Genomic DNA, 16,555 nt, shown 5'->3' with positions numbered 1-16,555 from the left:
GAGATCTTAAATTGAAAGCGTACAAAATACAGCTTGTGCAAGGACTGAAGCCGCTGGACCTTCTCAAGCGACGTCGCTTCGCTCTAAGATCTCTGGAATAAATCTAAGAAGATCCGACGTTTTCGAGCCAAATTTTTTTCAGCGATGAGGTCCATTTCTGTCTCAATGGGTATGTAAACAAGCAAAATTGCCGCATTTGGGACAAAAAGCAACCTGAAGAGATTCAAGAGCTGCCATTTCATCCAGAAAAAACAACGGTTTGGTGTGGTTTGTGGGCCGGTGAAATCATCGGTCCATATTTCTTCAAAAATGATGCCGGTGAGAACGTAACAATGACGAACGTTATCACGCCATGAAAACCGATTATTTCATGCTTGAAATTGATACTCGTGATCTCGGCGACATTTGATTTCAACAAGACGGCGCCACTTCCCACACATAACATCAATCAATGGATTTATTGAAAGAACACTTCGGTGAGTAGTTAATTTCAGGTTTTGGGCCGGTCGATTGGCCACAAAGATCATATGGTATCACAAAGTTAGACTTTTTCCTGTGCGGACATGTAAAGTCTAAAGTCTTCCGCTTCGATTCAGGCCTTGAAGCAAAACCTTACGCTTGTCATTCGCCAGTTATCAGTCGGAATGCTCGAACGAGTCATCGAAAATTAGACTCAACGGATGGGCCAACTGAGACGTAGCCGTGGACAACATTTGAAAGCGATAATCTTCAAAAAATAAATGCCAAGGATTGTTCTTTGGAATGATAATAAATATTTCCCATTAAATTTGAAGTTTCTGTGTTTTTTCTTTAAAAAAGTAGGGAACCTTTTTATAGTAAGGATTTTCGAACTTCCATTTGTCTTTCATTTTGACCAATTTTGTAATAAGTCAATATGAGTAATATTTTAATGAAATATATGGCATCAATTTTTTTTATAAAAAAGTGTGATCAACTCCCTGAAATATTTCAACCTACTTTTGTTCCAAAGTTGGATAAAATACATCCTTGAATTACCAAATGTCCCAAATAATAAACAACGTGCTTTACGTTATTCAGTTAATGGGTCGGTTATCTTATAAAATTGCCTACAACAGTCATATGCTCTCAAGCAGCCTTTAATTTGATGCTAGAAGCAAATGAAATCAGTCCAGACCTTCTCCTAGCTCCAAGATATCCAATATATGTAGTTATTTTCGACCATCCCGTGGATTTTATACCGTTTATATCGGTCAATGTGTGTATATTTTAATAGAATATATGGAATCAATTTTTTTAAAAAAGTTTCATCGGCTTCTCGAAATATTTCAACACACTCTTATTTCTAAGCTTTGAAGCTCGCTCTCAAGCAAAAATTTTATTAATAAAATCTCAAAGGCTTAAATATGTTAAGTTATCTTAGAAACAAACCCAAAATTTAGCGAAGTTGACAACCTACTTATATACTCGTCTGTCTTATAATATATTTCTAGACAAAGTTGAGGACCGCTTTTAGCCTTTTTGTGAAAGAGAGTCTATCAGTTGCTCCAAATTTGATCACGTTGGTGTTGTTAATCTTTCAATTACCAAGTCAAATAGTCAAGTAAATTTAATTTTGGTTTGTAGTCACTTCAACAAAGCCCGTAGAAGTGGCGCTAGTGGTTTCTTCGCTCCTTGAACTGCATTACTTTTAACTTGAATCACTGTGTCGCAGAGGCTATTCGTGGCGGCTTTTTCCGTTGCTCGCATACCGAAGATGGATATGTGGATGAGGAGAAGCCGCTTTGACGCAAGTTGTTAAAGTTGTATGGAAGAGGGTGAGGTAGAAACATCCAGGTACTTTCTTCTCTGTTTTCCAGGTTGAGGATGTAACATCTCGGCACTCTAACCTTCCGTGAACCAGGAAACATTAGCCTAAACTGACATTAGCTATCTCAACAAAATTGTGATAGACTTAAGCTCCTCTGCCGATATGAGCTATTATATAAGAGAACAACAGACCGTCGTTGTAAGCTGTCGATGTGAGATTCCTGTTAGTATCGAGCTCTTAGCCTAGCATAACCTAACCTTTAAAAGTGGAGTTTGGAACCAATTCAAGTGTTATATAATATTTCTCTAAAATAACAGATTTGTGGTGAAATTATTCCAATTTTAACAGTTTCGAAATATTTTAACATCATTTCTAAGGTGGGCGTGGTCATTTACCGATTTTACTCATTTTTGCATATTAATTGAAGTTTGAAAGGTGATGCACTCAGATATTGTCTAGTTCACGCTCTACCTAGAAGGTTTGTAGCATGATTGATGAGTACTCATCCTGTCGCAGCACCCAGCAACGAGTTTTTAGATGGTTTTAGTGAAGACGAAGTCAAAGAAAGGTCGTGACGACGTGCTGTAAAATCACTGGAGAGTGCTAAAATAGTTCACACTAAAGAGTTAGAAAATATTATTGAAATCAGAATCTAAATTAGCAATTTATTAGAAAAATTAACGTCTTATTTTATTTTCTATATATTATATATATGTGGTACATTTACAATTCCGAATATCACTGAGTTCAGCGCCTCCATTGTGATTTTTATGTACCTAAACAATGGAATAGAATTGTGTATAAAGTGGAGCATATAGTTTATGGTAAATGCTTGTGGATATACATAGATACTTGTAAATAAAATATAACTTACGCCTCCTGATCAATTACCACGTATTTCTTTAGTTTTGTGGTCAGGTACGTTAAGACACGAATATAGTTTTCCTGTCGGTTATGCGCGTAAAGCAACAGCCTTTTTAAATTGTCTCTCCTTAATCCCTCGTATGGGTTCTTCGGATAAATTTTGTTGACAAGGCGCTTGTGGCGCGATTTCAAAATATTTGGCATCTGAGTTTGAAGCGCCCAACTTTAATTAATATGTCAACGATTTCAACTGAACACAAAGTGCGTAACGGTAGACTCTGTTGACTCCATTGGTGCGCTTATAAGTAGGTCTTACTGACCGGACAAATTGTGTGCTTATTAAAGTACGAGGGCGGTCCGATAATTTGGGATGAAAAGTCGCAAGAGAAATCATTCATTCTTAACCGACTACTGTCAAAAACGATTCAGACTCGTGGTTTTGTTTCGATCGTGTGTGAAAGCGCACGAGTTCGCAGTTTTTATAGCAATATCGCTCGCTGGTTCGTTTCTTGTGTTTTAGTAGAGAAATCGAGCATTGAAATCTAAGAACGCTTAGATGCTGTATACGTTGACTCTACGCCTTCGAAGGCGACGAAGCCTAAGCGTAGAACCACTTTGAAATAACTTTTGACTACTTCGACTACGTATTGGGGAAGTAATGGACTTCATCCAATGAAACCTGTGGCAAATAAAGCAAAATATGTGCTCTCGGCCATAAAGGCCATCTATCCACCGTATTTAGTCCTGTCGAACTCTTAAAAGAGTCGCACGATGTGCAGAAATTTGAATACAAGGACATGGTTAAAGCCCACATTACTGTCCACTTTAAAGTCCTCCAGAAAAGACATGGTCAAAGCTGTTTTTCTAAATCACTTCTTGATCAATTGTAAATCGATCGAGCTAAAAGAGAACATTTGAGAAATAAATTGCAATTTTTCCAAATTTTTGGTTTTTCTTTCATGGGTAGAGTACTCGAACCGCCCTCGTATAATGGCGTATGTAAAAAGTATATCACCGTGGCACATAACGACGAACGAAGTGTCACTTACATCATTTCATCGGAAGTTTATTATTTAAAAGTGTTGGGTTTCCTTTCATTTGATGATATATAAATGTAAACAATTGTAAGGAAGAGTTAGGCGTCTACGGAACCGAAAATTATACACTCTTACAAATAAGTGAACGAATACATTTGAGTAGCTGGCTCTAAACAAGGCCGTTTACTCGATAGGCGAAGCTTTAGACCGCTGAAACCCATTAAATCAATCAAGTGGACCGTGGAGTTTCTATTTGCGTTCAAAAACCGACGAAAACATCGAAAAAGGATCGATATATGACACTCGTTGGAACAAATGACACCATCATTTCACACCGAAGTCTAAACTACAATCTTGTTAATTACCTTCAAAAAGGAGGGACCATAAACAGCGACTATTTAATAGCGTTTTTGTGCCGTTGGAAGAACGAGATCGCCCAAAAACTTCCGCATTTTAAGAAAAAGAAAGTGTTTCACCAATACAACGCATCGTGTCACAAGTCAGTGAAAACGAAAGCAAAAATCCATGAATTGGACTCCGAACTGTTTCCGCGTCCACCGTATTCTCCAGATCTGTGACCCAGCAACTGATTCCTGTTCTCAGATCTCAAAATAATGCTCGCTGGGAAGAAATTTCCGTCAAATGAAGAGGTCATCGTCGAAGCTGAGGCTTATTTTGAAGCAAAGGACAATTCGTAAAACAAAAATGGTACCGAAAAGTTGGAACGTCCCTATAATCAGTGCTTCGCTCTTGAAGGGAACTACCCTATGTTGGATAAAAAAAAAATATTTCGCCAAAAAGATGTATTTTCTTATAGTAAGTCGGAGACTTTACATTTAAACTGTTATGCTATTTAAGTTCAGAGAGAGTATTTGCCTGACAATCTCTATTTGTGCCGAATATGCTTAAAATCGGCTCAATACTTCTCCTAGCCTCCGTATGCTCAATGTAAAGATTTTCGAACTTCCGCCTGACTTTATACTATATATATCGGTCCATATGCGTGCTTTTCCTTGTAATAATGATTCGTGGTGCCAAAAATATATAAAATCGGATCAAAACCCTAGCCTCCATATACCTGGTATAAGGATTTTCAAACTCCCGGTTTATGTCTAAACTAAGCTAGACCCTGAGGACTTCCTTTCTTGCTTTGCTTTGTCTTACTAGACGTATATGTTACACGAGGTTGTTGTTTCGTTTTCATTTGGGAGCGCTTTTTACGTGGCGTCCCCAGCGCGCAACCCTGGGAAGGATAGTTCGCCTTCTTACTTTAGCTCGCCTTCAAACGGATGTTCTTTGGCTATCCAGGAGATACTTGGTCTAAGACCGGAAGTTGTGATCTGCTGGAGCCATTTGTAAAAGAAGCTTTTCTGACCACTCCCAAGTGAATGGAACTCAGAAAACTTTCCTCAATTGCGTGAACTTCTACACATGACTCCATTCCCCTGACTACGCTGGCTAGATCATGTCGTCCGAACACTCCAGCTCTGAAAGTATTCATCGCAGTACCTGCCGGGGAAAGCAGAAGAAGAGGAAGACCTTCACTGCGTTGGAAAGACCAGTGGAGAAGGATATTGCTTCGTTTGGAATCTCCAATTGGCGCCACATTACGAAAAGAAGAAACGTCTGGCGCGCTGTTGTTAACTCTGCTATAACCGCGTAAGCGATCTTTACTTCAGTAAAGTAGAAGATATTTAGACGAATTTATTTATTGAAATAATCATCACCAATTTGTCACAAGCTAGAGTTCAAAAAAAAGTATTATTTAACTCAAAGGTTTACTGGGTAAGTACACATACAAACAAGTGTACTTACATACATGTTGTCTATACGGAAATGTCAACATTTCACCAGCTGACCAGTAGAGCTTTTACCATATGACCTCTGGAGCTTTTGTTATAGAAACCGAAACCTTAAAAATTAACTCTGAGCTTTGCAACAAACTGCACTTAGGCGTTCAGTCTTTATTGAGTGTCGCGAAAAATCGGTAATCAACCCCAACAAAAAAGCGTTATAAAGTGAGAAATTATTATAGAAATTTGTTAAATGTTAACTGTTTATTGCAAAAGTGACGCATGTCACACCAAACACCTTTTGCAATGTTATTTCACCCGTGTTTGTGAGCATTAGAGGGGGTGGCAGTGAAGTGTATGAAAACGTGCACATTACAGTTATGTTATTTGAGTGTATTTAAGAAAGTGACAGCAAAACAAAAACAATTACATAAATAACAAATATTTTAAGGTGACCGTCGTAAAGTTTGGACAAGAGACATTGGCCATGAGATAATCGCGTAAATTGCGAGAAATCGTAGAAATTGGATTATATTAAGATTATTTGTGAAATGTGAGGTGGTGGCTGGGGAAGCGATCAAAAACTTAAAAATACGGACGGGTTCTTAATAGCTCGACAGACCAAATTTTTTTTGTTATGGGAACCCACCGCAGTGAAGAGTTCAGGTTCTACCATGTTCATGGCTCCCTGCTCCGGAATATCATAAATCTCCCGGCCCAGTTCTACTTTCAGTAGATCAGTTGAAAATGAGCTACTTAGCATCAGTTTATTGGACGACTTGAGCATTTTGTACCGATCTTGTTGTAACAAGTCTATCACCTAATGTCATTTTACATTTACTGCCAATAGACTTATTCTGTAAGCAGTTCAGAAGCCTGCTCTTAAACTAGTGGATGCTGGGAATCAATCCTTCCCATTAGTCGGCTGAAAGAAGGGGATTCGAAGATACATAGGAAGTTCGCGTTTCTACCCAATACCACGGATTTTCGTAGCTATTTAGAACCTAACATAAATTCGGTCCCCAATCTTGCCTTCCTTCCAGAGAAGAGTGGGAAGAACAGTGACACAGATATAGCATCTATATGGATGGGTCCAAACTCGATAATAAAGTGGAAGGCGGCGGCTTTTCAGCAAAATTAGAAACCAAAATCGTTTTTAGTCTACCAGACCACAGATTCTTCCAAGCGAATAGCTCAGCAATTAAAAAGCCTTCTTACCTAAACTAGGAGTGTACTCACCAAGCGAAGCGGCTTTGAAATCACTTAAGTCTCTGAAGGTTTCGTCAAAGTTAGTTAAGGAATTACTTAATTTTTTAGTGGGTCCAGCATCTGTCCCAAAAATAATGAAAGGATGCCTTAAACTCTCAGTGGATCTATCCATCTACATCACTAAAGTCTCTTAGGGTTTCGTCAAAGTTAGTGAAAGAATTAGTCCACTAAGGGAGGATCTAACATCTATCCCAAAGATAATGAAAGAATGCCTTAATCTCTTAGTGGATCTAACAACCTATTTCATGATGAACCTGCAATGGGTTCCAAGACATAATGATGTTCCTGGTAAATGTGAAGCAGTTAAACTAGCCAGAGCAGATACCACCCTACAATTAGACTCCTGAAAAGAAAGAATTTATATATGTACCTCTGGCTACGTGTAGATATTTAAACGCCAAAAATGTTATAAATATAGTTTAGTCTCGATGCAGTCAATCCCTAACCTAAAAATGAACTTGTAACTTTAGGTAAATCAATCATCATAGAGACGACGACATCTTAAAGACCAGACGGGGCATCTGTTCCGGCTCATGAAAGGTAGAGCGAATGGCGTTAATACGTTGCTGTTTCGAACCAGTTGAATTACCAGAATTTTTCGACACTTTTGTGCAGAAGTGTACGGATCCAACATGTAAGTAAAGTACCCAATTATTATTTACAATTAATCTTTATTTTCTATAGCTTATAAGTAAAAGGGTTCTTTACCGAAAGCAGGAGTCTTGACATTGAGAAAACGGGCCCTTCTCCTTCTCAAAAAACTTATTTACCACAAGCTCAAATATCTTCAAGATAAGCTTTAACAAGAAAAAATGCTTTCTCAAAACATTTTCCTATCAAACTATTTACTTTCCCGTGTAAATAACTGAACAGTAAAAAAGGAAAGTACTTTCATTTTTCAAACGGCCAATTGCAAAAAGTAAACATTGTAGTTGTCTTCGGAATTAACAAATTTCGCAATCAGCAAAGAGATCATAAATAACAGTAAAAATCAAAAAAAAGTCGAGAGGCTTTCACAGCACTAAAGTACTTGCACCTATAACCTTGGAAGCAATTTCTAGAAAGTGAATGTACTTTCTGAAAGTTAAATAGCAACCAAATTTTAGCTACTAAGAAATAATTTTTACAACTTTTTTTAAAGTAAATAATATGGTAATAAACTAAAATAGTTTTTCTAAAAACTTGCTAGGATATTTAAATTTTATTTTCTCATACTTTTCGTGATATTTGATGCACTCCTTGATTTTTGTGGAATTAAAATGCCAAATATTGCCAATTGGTATTTAAAAATATACCGGCAACTCTAAATTGTGGATAGCAATTCGTCATTCATTTTGCCAGCTGATTCGCCTTGATTTATCGAATAAACATTTTAATATGTTAAAATTGTAAATTTGTGAAGTTAGCTAAGTCAAATACACTTTTAAATAGTGATTTTTCGTGTTTTTGTTAGAAAAAATATATATATTTCCAACCGTGAAAACAGAATGCCTGGTAAGCAATCATATCATAATTTGTAGGCCTACCAATTTTAAGAGTAAAAAGATACACATTCCAACAAGTTTACAAAAACTGTTTTTGATATAATCGGAAAAACCTACCGACTTTACATACGTCTGTTTCCACGACGTTCGGGTCTACGTAACCGGAACGAACCCGGATTTTTTTAATCGTCAAGGAGTGTCTACTCTACACAATTCTTCCAAATTACTTCAGATAAGCTTTCTGCCCACACAGCAACAACAACTAAACATACGTGTTGCTAATGTTATTGCACTTACAGACATATTTACGAATTACTTACATGCATTTCTCTAATTTACATCAAAAATAACAAACGTTCAATAGCTAAACGCCTTATGTTTGCACTTACATACATATAACGACATTTAAAATGGTTTATTGTAATGTTTACCTAATTAATTTAGTAATTATTTAGAAAACAACTTGATTTACTTTTCGTACAATCACTATATTTACTATTTTTCTTCAGGTTGCTGTGGTTGTTGCTCAGCGCTACGCCCGCGCTACAAACGGCTGGTGGACAATATATTTCCTGTAAACCCTGAAGATGGTCTTGTCAAATCGAACATGGAGAAGCTAACATTCTATTCTTTAAGCTCACCAGATAAGCTAGATCGTATTGGTGAATATTTGTATCAAAAAGCTAGCAAGGATATTAATCGCAAACGTTACAAGTGAGTTATTTTTTTTAAACACATGTAGTGTTGAATTTTATTTGTTGTTATTAATATTTTTATACAAATAGGTTTGTAGAAATTGCCATGGAGGCAATGGACTTACTATTGCAGGCTTGTCATGCACAGACTACATTAAATTTATTCGTTGAGTCTTTTTTGCGTATGGTACAAAAATTGTTGGAAGACACTAACCCCAATCTGCAAATTATGGCTACCAATTCGGTAAGATAAGCAGCATATGCTAGTTTAGTTTAGGTTATCTTTATTGTTATATTCGAGTGTAGTTTTATTAACCGCAGTTGTGAGTCAAACGATAGCAATAAATATTTAAACTTTATATGTGTGACTTTTAGCTTCGAAAAAAAAAAAATATTTACGCGAAAGAAATAATCAAAACAAACAATAACATATGTTTTGTTCAGTCAAAACTTGACAGCATTCAGTTCATTCATCACGAGATTTACAAAATAATATAAATATAGATTTTGTACTTATTTAAAAAGTTTTCTTTTTATAAAAAAATTAAAAAAACGTTATCGAAATTAGAATACTTTCCATAAATAAAAATGTTTCCATACAAGAACTTGATTTAGATCGGTGGTTCGTTATGATTTTTTTTTTCAAATGTACAAAATTTGCCCTGGGCAATATTCTAAATTGCGTAAAGATATCATGTGAAATATCTATCTAGGACTGGATTTCTAAGCTAAATTTCGTGAAGATGTCTTGTAAAATATGTATCTAGGATTAGATTTTGATTTAGGGTTATTTGAGGTTATTTGGTTACATTAAAGAGTAGGAATGAATGGCAGAAACTCGGTTAACATTTTCGTATATACAAGATATCTTAAAACTTTCAAAACTAGACAAATTTTTGTTTAATTCTATTATTCAAATTAATTCTATTACAGTTCGTAAAGTTTGCAAATATAAATGAAGACACACCTTCCTACCATCGGCGTTATGACTTCTTTATATCAAAATTCTCTGCTATGTGTCATGGCAACCACGATAATGTGGAATTACGCGACAGTATACGCCTAGCTGGTATTAAAGGTTTGCAGGGTGTGATACGGAAGACTGTATCTGATGATTTGGTTGAGAACATATGGGACAAAGTGCATATGGAAAAAATAGTACCGTCATTGCTGTTCAACATGCAGGTGAGTTTATTACTAATAGTTGGCTAAGGAAACATACTTTTTCGATTATGTTTTTAATATGTTTTAATGAATATGTTGTTTTCTTAATATTGAAAATTTCATGCCGCTGAAAAAGTTTTGCGTGAACGTTTTGTTTGTGAAGAAAAATTTAATTGCGGTAAAATTTATTTTGTTATTATGAATCATGTGACTTATACTTTAAGATTTAGTTTTATTATTATATCAATAACAACAACCATGGACGTAACAATTAATAATTATGGTATGTTTCCTTAGTCCGGCGACTTAACTCCCGTTGAAGACGCAACACACGTAACACCACCAGTGCTGGCCGAAGAAGTATTACGCGAACTTGTTGGACGTGCATCTTTCGGTCATATACGCAGCGTCTTGAAGCCACTGCTCACGTGAGTTAATACAAAACAAATTTTATAAATAAATTGTAAACAAAATACTCGTATCTTCCAAAACAGCCATTTGGACCGTCATGAATTATGGGTGCCGAACACGTTCGCTATACACACCTTCCGCATTGTAATGATCTCCATACAACCGCAGTATTCGTATACAGTTGTAGAGACATTAATGCAACATTTAGACAACAATTTCAAGTCATCGCCGAAGACACGCACATCTTTAGCTGTCGTACTTTCCAAAATAATAGCGATCGCTGCTGGCGAAAGTGTCGGTCCCTCCGCATTGGACATTATCAATAATTTGCTTACACACTTGCGTACTAGCGTCAGCACAACAACAGAAATTACCAACGAGGAATCACAATATCAAGAGGCACTCATCAATGCGCTGGGCGAATTCGCTAATCATCATCCCGATTATCAGAAAATCGAAATAATGCTATTCATTATGAATACGGTGCCCGATCTATCGAAGAAAAGCAAAGGCGATCAAATGCTGCAGAATATACTGTTGAAATCCCTACTCAAAGTTGGTACACAATACAGCACAGTTTCATTCGAAAAGGCCTTCCCGGCATCCTTCTTACAACCCTTACTGAAGATGGCACGTGCACCACATGATCCGACGCGTGTCATCGTTATGCAGATCTTCCAGGCCCTACTCGATCGCCATCAAAACGAAAAAGTGCTCAGTTATGTGACTATAAAGCCTTACCCAGCTTTATCGCAGGAGCCACCATCGCGTTCTGACATAATATTCACACATAAATATGGCGCAAATATAATGCAGGCCCTCATCGATAGTATGGCTCTGTCGGATCGCATTGAATCGCTTGCATCCAGCTACAATACGGCGGCTTTGCTTATTGTCGAAATGGCTTGTGGCGAGACCGTGCAAGAATTCTTGCTGTTCATTTTGGGGTAAGTATGTACATTTTTCGTTGGAAATCACAAAGGTATAGCCGGGAATGAACTGACTGTTGAGCTTTCCCGCTCTGCAGCATCCACCAACATGGTAGGACCCGAACCTTTCATTGCGGTTGGTCCCCGTACCATAAAAAAGCTAGGCACACACAACGCTACTTGAGAACATCGAAAAAACTACGCTCCCTCCAGAACTGTAGAGCTGAACCATGAACAGGGTGGTGTCCTCTCCCCGCTATTGTTTAACTTCTGTATCTCGAAACTCCCGCAGCCACCAGAGGGAATATCTATCGCATCGTACGCTGATAATTTCACGATATTAACGTCTGGCAATGGAATCGATAGCATATGTTCAATGGTAAACGGCTGTCTCTCTGACCTTTTTCACTTCCTCGTTGCACGAAACTTAACACTCTCCTCCACTAAATCCACAGCGCCCATAATCACAAAATGGACGAGGGAGTACAGACTTGACCTCAATAATGCAGTCGATGGCGTTAAGATTCCGACTGTCAATAATACTAAAATTTTAGGTGTGACTTTTGACGACAGCGATTATCACCAAATACAGAGCCACAACAAAATCCTCAAGTCGCGGCAGCACATGGGGAAAGGACAAAGAACTGTTGTTGACAACTTACAAGGCAATCTGCTGGCCGGTCCTTAACTACGCCGCACCAAAATGGTCACCTGGGTGCAGTGGAACGCAGACGAGTAAGCTTCAGACCTGTCAGAATACTGCACTCTGGACTATGACAGGATGCCTCGTGATGTCTCCTTTTGAACACCTACATACTGAGGCCCGTATGCTCCCAGTTAAGGAGCATAATGAATTCCTCTCCAAGCAGTTCCTGTTGGGGTGCTTTCGCAGTAATAATGCTTGCAGTCACCTGCTTGGAGCGGAGGCGCCGCCTAGGGCATCGTTCCCCTTCTACGTCGATGACATCAAACAATACACCGACAAGACTGCAGACGCAACTAACTTCCGAAAAGCACTGACCGCCATTCACAGTGGAAACATCAACACCTTCACCGACTCCCTCTCAGTGAATGGCGTATTTGGAGTCAAATCATCACCCATTGCAAACAAAGTGCTCGAGCTGACGCGGGAAACCAGTGTGATCCTTGCTGATCTTTGTTCTGGATACTGTAGCAGGTTAAACTCCTACTTATCCAAAATAGACTCCGAAATATATGTCCTGTGTGCAATGAGTCTCTCCATGACACTGACCACCTCTTTGCATCCCACTAATCCTACTCATCTGACACTCCTTTTTCTATGGTCCGACCCCGTCGAAACAGCACGTTTCTTGGGCCTGCCGTTGGATGACGTTGACGACAACTAACATAATCCTTACCATCCTGAATGGGATTAGGTACCCGTTACAACAACAACAAAACAAGTCCCCAGATACCGAACCTGGACCTCAATGTCTACAGTTGATTTTTTACCGAAAATATCGCTTGGCTTTATACCACATTCCGAGAGTATAAAGCGTTCGGTTACACCCGAACTTAGCCCTACCCTGTTTTATAATATTTCTTCAAAAATATTTTTTTTTGTTTGAATTTCTCATGCAGCATTCAACAGGTCGCTCTCACAGCCGATTTGGAATTGGAAGTGGTGCATAAATGCAATTTACATTGCATCGCCATCGCTCTGATGTCCCTCATCTCACGCGTTACTGGCGTAAATAACTTGCTTGAATATGCGCAGAAAATAATCGACGCACGCAAAGAGGAGGCACCATATTTTCTGCCCCCCTTATTGGACCCGAAAAAGACGGGAACTACGAAAATGAATCTTGGCTTACCCCACCTGACCATCGATAAAATCGCGCTAGCTGAAAGTCTACAAAACGCCGGCATGGACTCGAATCGCTTACAGACCGGTACGCCGTATGCGCTGAATCAAACCGACAATCCAGCCCACCGTCACTCCTGGGTAGACACTGTTAGCAATCCACAGTTGCCGCAGCGCAATAGTTCCGCCGATTTGACGGCATACAATGCGGACGGCGATAGCGTGACAAGTTCACCGGGAGTCTCTAAGGTTTGAGAAAAAAAAAGCAATAATGCTAAGTCGGCAGCATTTGATATTTATATATGTTTAAATCACATTTTCAGAAAATCCTTGCACCCGAATACAATTTCGAGGCCATGAAACGTGCTTTGGCCGAACCCTCCGAGGCGATGAAGCGCGAACAGCGCGAAAAACAGTTGCAGATAGTGCGCACATTCCGGGAAGGCAACTTTGAGGACTTGGTACGGCGCACAGAGCCAAAAGTAAGTGTTTTTTGTGAAATATATAGAATATAGTGTTTAATCTGAAATTTATGTTTTCTTAGCATGATCTTATACAAAATCGCCTGAATGATCTGTTTAACTCGCTGGCTGTTGAGCGTCAGATAACCCAAAGCGACATTAAAACGCAGCAGCTGCAAGCAGAAAAGCCGATTTACGAAACCAATTTCCCTGAATTGTTCTATTATTAATTTACTTCAAGCATGTATGTATGTATATATGGGTGCGTTGGAGCTACGTAATAATTACAGCAGTAAAGCAACTGGATTGCACATTTGCTTATTTGCATATTGCACTCAAAAAATGACAGTAGAACGTCATGCTGTTGCAAGTGTTGCCAGAAATTTACGCAGTACGTAATCCCTTGACTTGACAAATTTGCATCACTGCTGCTGTGATTGTCATCTCGAACGCACCCTATGTAATATTAAATAATATTAAGTCCATTATAACATTTTACTCGAATGGCGATGACGATTTGCTAATAGTTAACGCTGGGCGGCGTTAAAATGTTCCCATTAAATATGTAATATGTCTTCTTGCTTGCAAAAATGTTTAAAACACAAAATAATAAATATTCGTTGTAGTTGTTGCAATATACAGTTAACCATTTTTAATTGTTAAACAAGTTTGTAAAAGTATTGGCAGAGCTTAGATATTAAAATTAATTGCTTATCATAATAATATAATAATTATGTATAAGTATATATGTATATTGTATTTTTTGTGGTTATTTTTCCATTACATATTTACAAGCAGTAATTATTCTAATGGTTGTAGTTATAAAAATTATGTGGAATTATATTGGAATATGAGAAATTTGGAAAAACACACGAATTTGTTTGATTTGAAGAAAATTTAACGTGTTTTTCAATAAGGACGCTACAAAGTAGACCGATAGGAACAGCATATACGCCATATTTTATTCCGCTCCTTTAACATTTCTCTTCAGCAAGGTTTGCCATGTCATGATGGAAAGATATACGATCTAACAGCGAGTCGAAATTATTAAAATTTACCACCGAAATTCGGAGTCAGTGGCATCAACTTTAAGTGCGGCGCTACGTCCAATTTATGATAGTCATAATCGTCCTGTCAGATCAACAATTGAGCGTCTAGTGGAAAAATTTTAATCCACAGGTACAGTACAAAATGTTCCCGTGCCAGTGAGACAAAGAAGTGCTCGTAGTGTCGAGAATATTGCTGCCGCTCGCGCAGCAATTGAGGAAGACCCAAATCAGTCTCTCACACGTCGTTCTCAAGCGTTGAGCATCACTGTGACGAATTATGAGAAAAGATCTTGGCCTACATCCTTACAAGATCAAATTGATGCAAGAACTGAAGCCGGTTGACCACCAGAATCGTTGTATGTTCGTGAACTTCGCTGAGCAAAAACTTGAAAATAATCGGATTTTCATCGAAAAATCATCTTCAGTGATGACGCTCATTTCTGGCTGAATGGCTTCGTCAATAAGCAAAATATGCGTTATTGGTCAGGCAGCAATCCACACGTACTTCATGAGTCACCATTGCATCTCGAAAAAATTACGGTTTGATGCAGTTCATGAGCCGGCGGGGTCATTGGGCCGTACTTCTTTCGTGATAATCAAGACCGGCACGTTACTGTGAATGGGAATCGCAATCGCTCGATGATAACCGAATATTTTTGGTCCGAATTGGATGGTATGTGGTTTCAACAGGACGGCGCCACAAGCCACACAGTGAGTGTCACAATCGATTTATTGAAAACCAGGTTTGGTGAACGTGTTATCTCACGATCCAGTCAGTTGGCCGCCTCGGTAGTGCGATTTGACGCCGTTAGACTATTTCCTGTCGGGCTACGTCAAGTTTATGGTCTATGCCAACAAGCCAGCGAAGATTGATGAACTTCGTACGAATACGAACGTGAAATTGCAGCAGTATCGGCCGATTTATGATTTCATTGATATCCCAAGCCGTTTTTGTTTTCATGAATCCCAATCGGACAATGTGCAGTTAAAACTCCTACAACCATTAAAATGTGGACCTTGTTGAGTGCAAAGAGCTCCCAAGCCCTCTTCCGATTTACACCGGCCAAGAAGGATCTTGCAACTGCTAGTCTAAAGCCCAACAGTACAGTAGTAAACCACAATTAGTCAACAAACTACTTCTCATTCCACAGTAAGGAAGACTAAAGTAGCTAGCGGGCCCATACCGGTCTACACATTAAATAGCTCGTTGCTAGAGATAAAGAGTCTAGACATCCCTTCACTAGTCTTGAGCGCACAGTCAGCGAACTCAAGACTAAAATCGCTGCCATACTATTGGAGTGTATAGTAGAGGGGGTCGATATTTTTTTTTACTATAAAATCACGTATGCGGGTAATGTATTACGGATCATGCAAAACGACTTTGCATAAACGACTATGAGTCTAAACCGGTTTGAGTCCGTCATGTTTAAGGTCGATTTACGGGTAGCCAAAAAAAAAAAAATAAAAACGAAAAATCGCGTATGCGGGAACTACGGAACATTCTAAGCAACTTTGCGACACTGAAGGAGGATCTACCGCTACCTTTATGGCAGCCACTTCTGCTTGGAAAACGCTGCAGTGATCACCGAAAGCTGAAGCTGATAGAAAGTTCCCTACAATATACTCCTCCATCTACCCTGCCTGCAGGCTTTGATCCAATCGTAAAATGGGTCACTGCCGCTCTCCAGCGAGTCCTTTCCTTTGTTGTCTCCTTCGAAGGTATGTGCGCAGAGCAACGACAACTGGGGCTAGGCTCGCCGACCTTATATCAAAAATATTTTGGAA

General features: G+C 38.6%; 1 protein-coding gene across 5 annotated transcripts; it reads left to right on the top strand.

The window, feature by feature from the left end:
• The first annotated feature begins 5,616 nt into the window (after window positions 1–5,616).
• On the top strand, window positions 5,617–14,591 carry LOC126757547 (protein EFR3 homolog cmp44E). 5 transcript variants are annotated; one of them, XM_050471544.1, is made up of 11 exons: window positions 5,617–5,708; window positions 7,223–7,386; window positions 8,746–8,950; window positions 9,022–9,175; window positions 9,865–10,116; window positions 10,232–10,273; window positions 10,393–10,523; window positions 10,590–11,453; window positions 13,038–13,509; window positions 13,584–13,742; window positions 13,805–14,591. In XM_050471544.1, exons 2-11 carry the CDS (start codon window positions 7,302–7,304, stop codon window positions 13,949–13,951), a joined length of 2,511 nt encoding a protein of 836 aa, XP_050327501.1. In that variant the 5' UTR covers window positions 5,617–5,708; window positions 7,223–7,301; the 3' UTR covers window positions 13,952–14,591. The 5 variants fall into 5 exon arrangements, with proteins under 5 accessions (XP_050327501.1, XP_050327500.1, XP_050327502.1 ...); XM_050471543.1 differs by having other exon boundaries at window positions 5,659–5,860; XM_050471545.1 differs by having other exon boundaries at window positions 5,660–5,677.
• The last annotated feature ends 1,964 nt before the right edge of the window (window positions 14,592–16,555 follow it).

Source organism: Bactrocera neohumeralis, chromosome 4, assembly GCF_024586455.1.
Source record: "Bactrocera neohumeralis isolate Rockhampton chromosome 4, APGP_CSIRO_Bneo_wtdbg2-racon-allhic-juicebox.fasta_v2, whole genome shotgun sequence".
Taxonomy (NCBI): Eukaryota; Metazoa; Arthropoda; class Insecta; order Diptera; family Tephritidae; genus Bactrocera; species Bactrocera neohumeralis.
The sequence above is the reverse complement of the archived record's forward strand: the minus strand, read 5'-3'. Positions and strand labels throughout refer to the sequence as shown.

Excerpts from the sequence above, each read along its gene's own strand:
- LOC126757547 (XM_050471544.1), top strand. The coding sequence starts at position 7,302 with ATGGCGTTAATACGTTGCTGTTTCGAACCAGTTGAATTACCAGAATTT. Across the intron at positions 9,176-9,864 it reads AAATTATGGCTACCAATTCG|TTCGTAAAGTTTGCAAATAT; the intron begins GTAAGATAAGCA and ends ATTCTATTACAG. Across the intron at positions 10,274-10,392 it reads TGAAGAAAAATTTAATTGCG|TCCGGCGACTTAACTCCCGT; the intron begins GTAAAATTTATT and ends ATGTTTCCTTAG.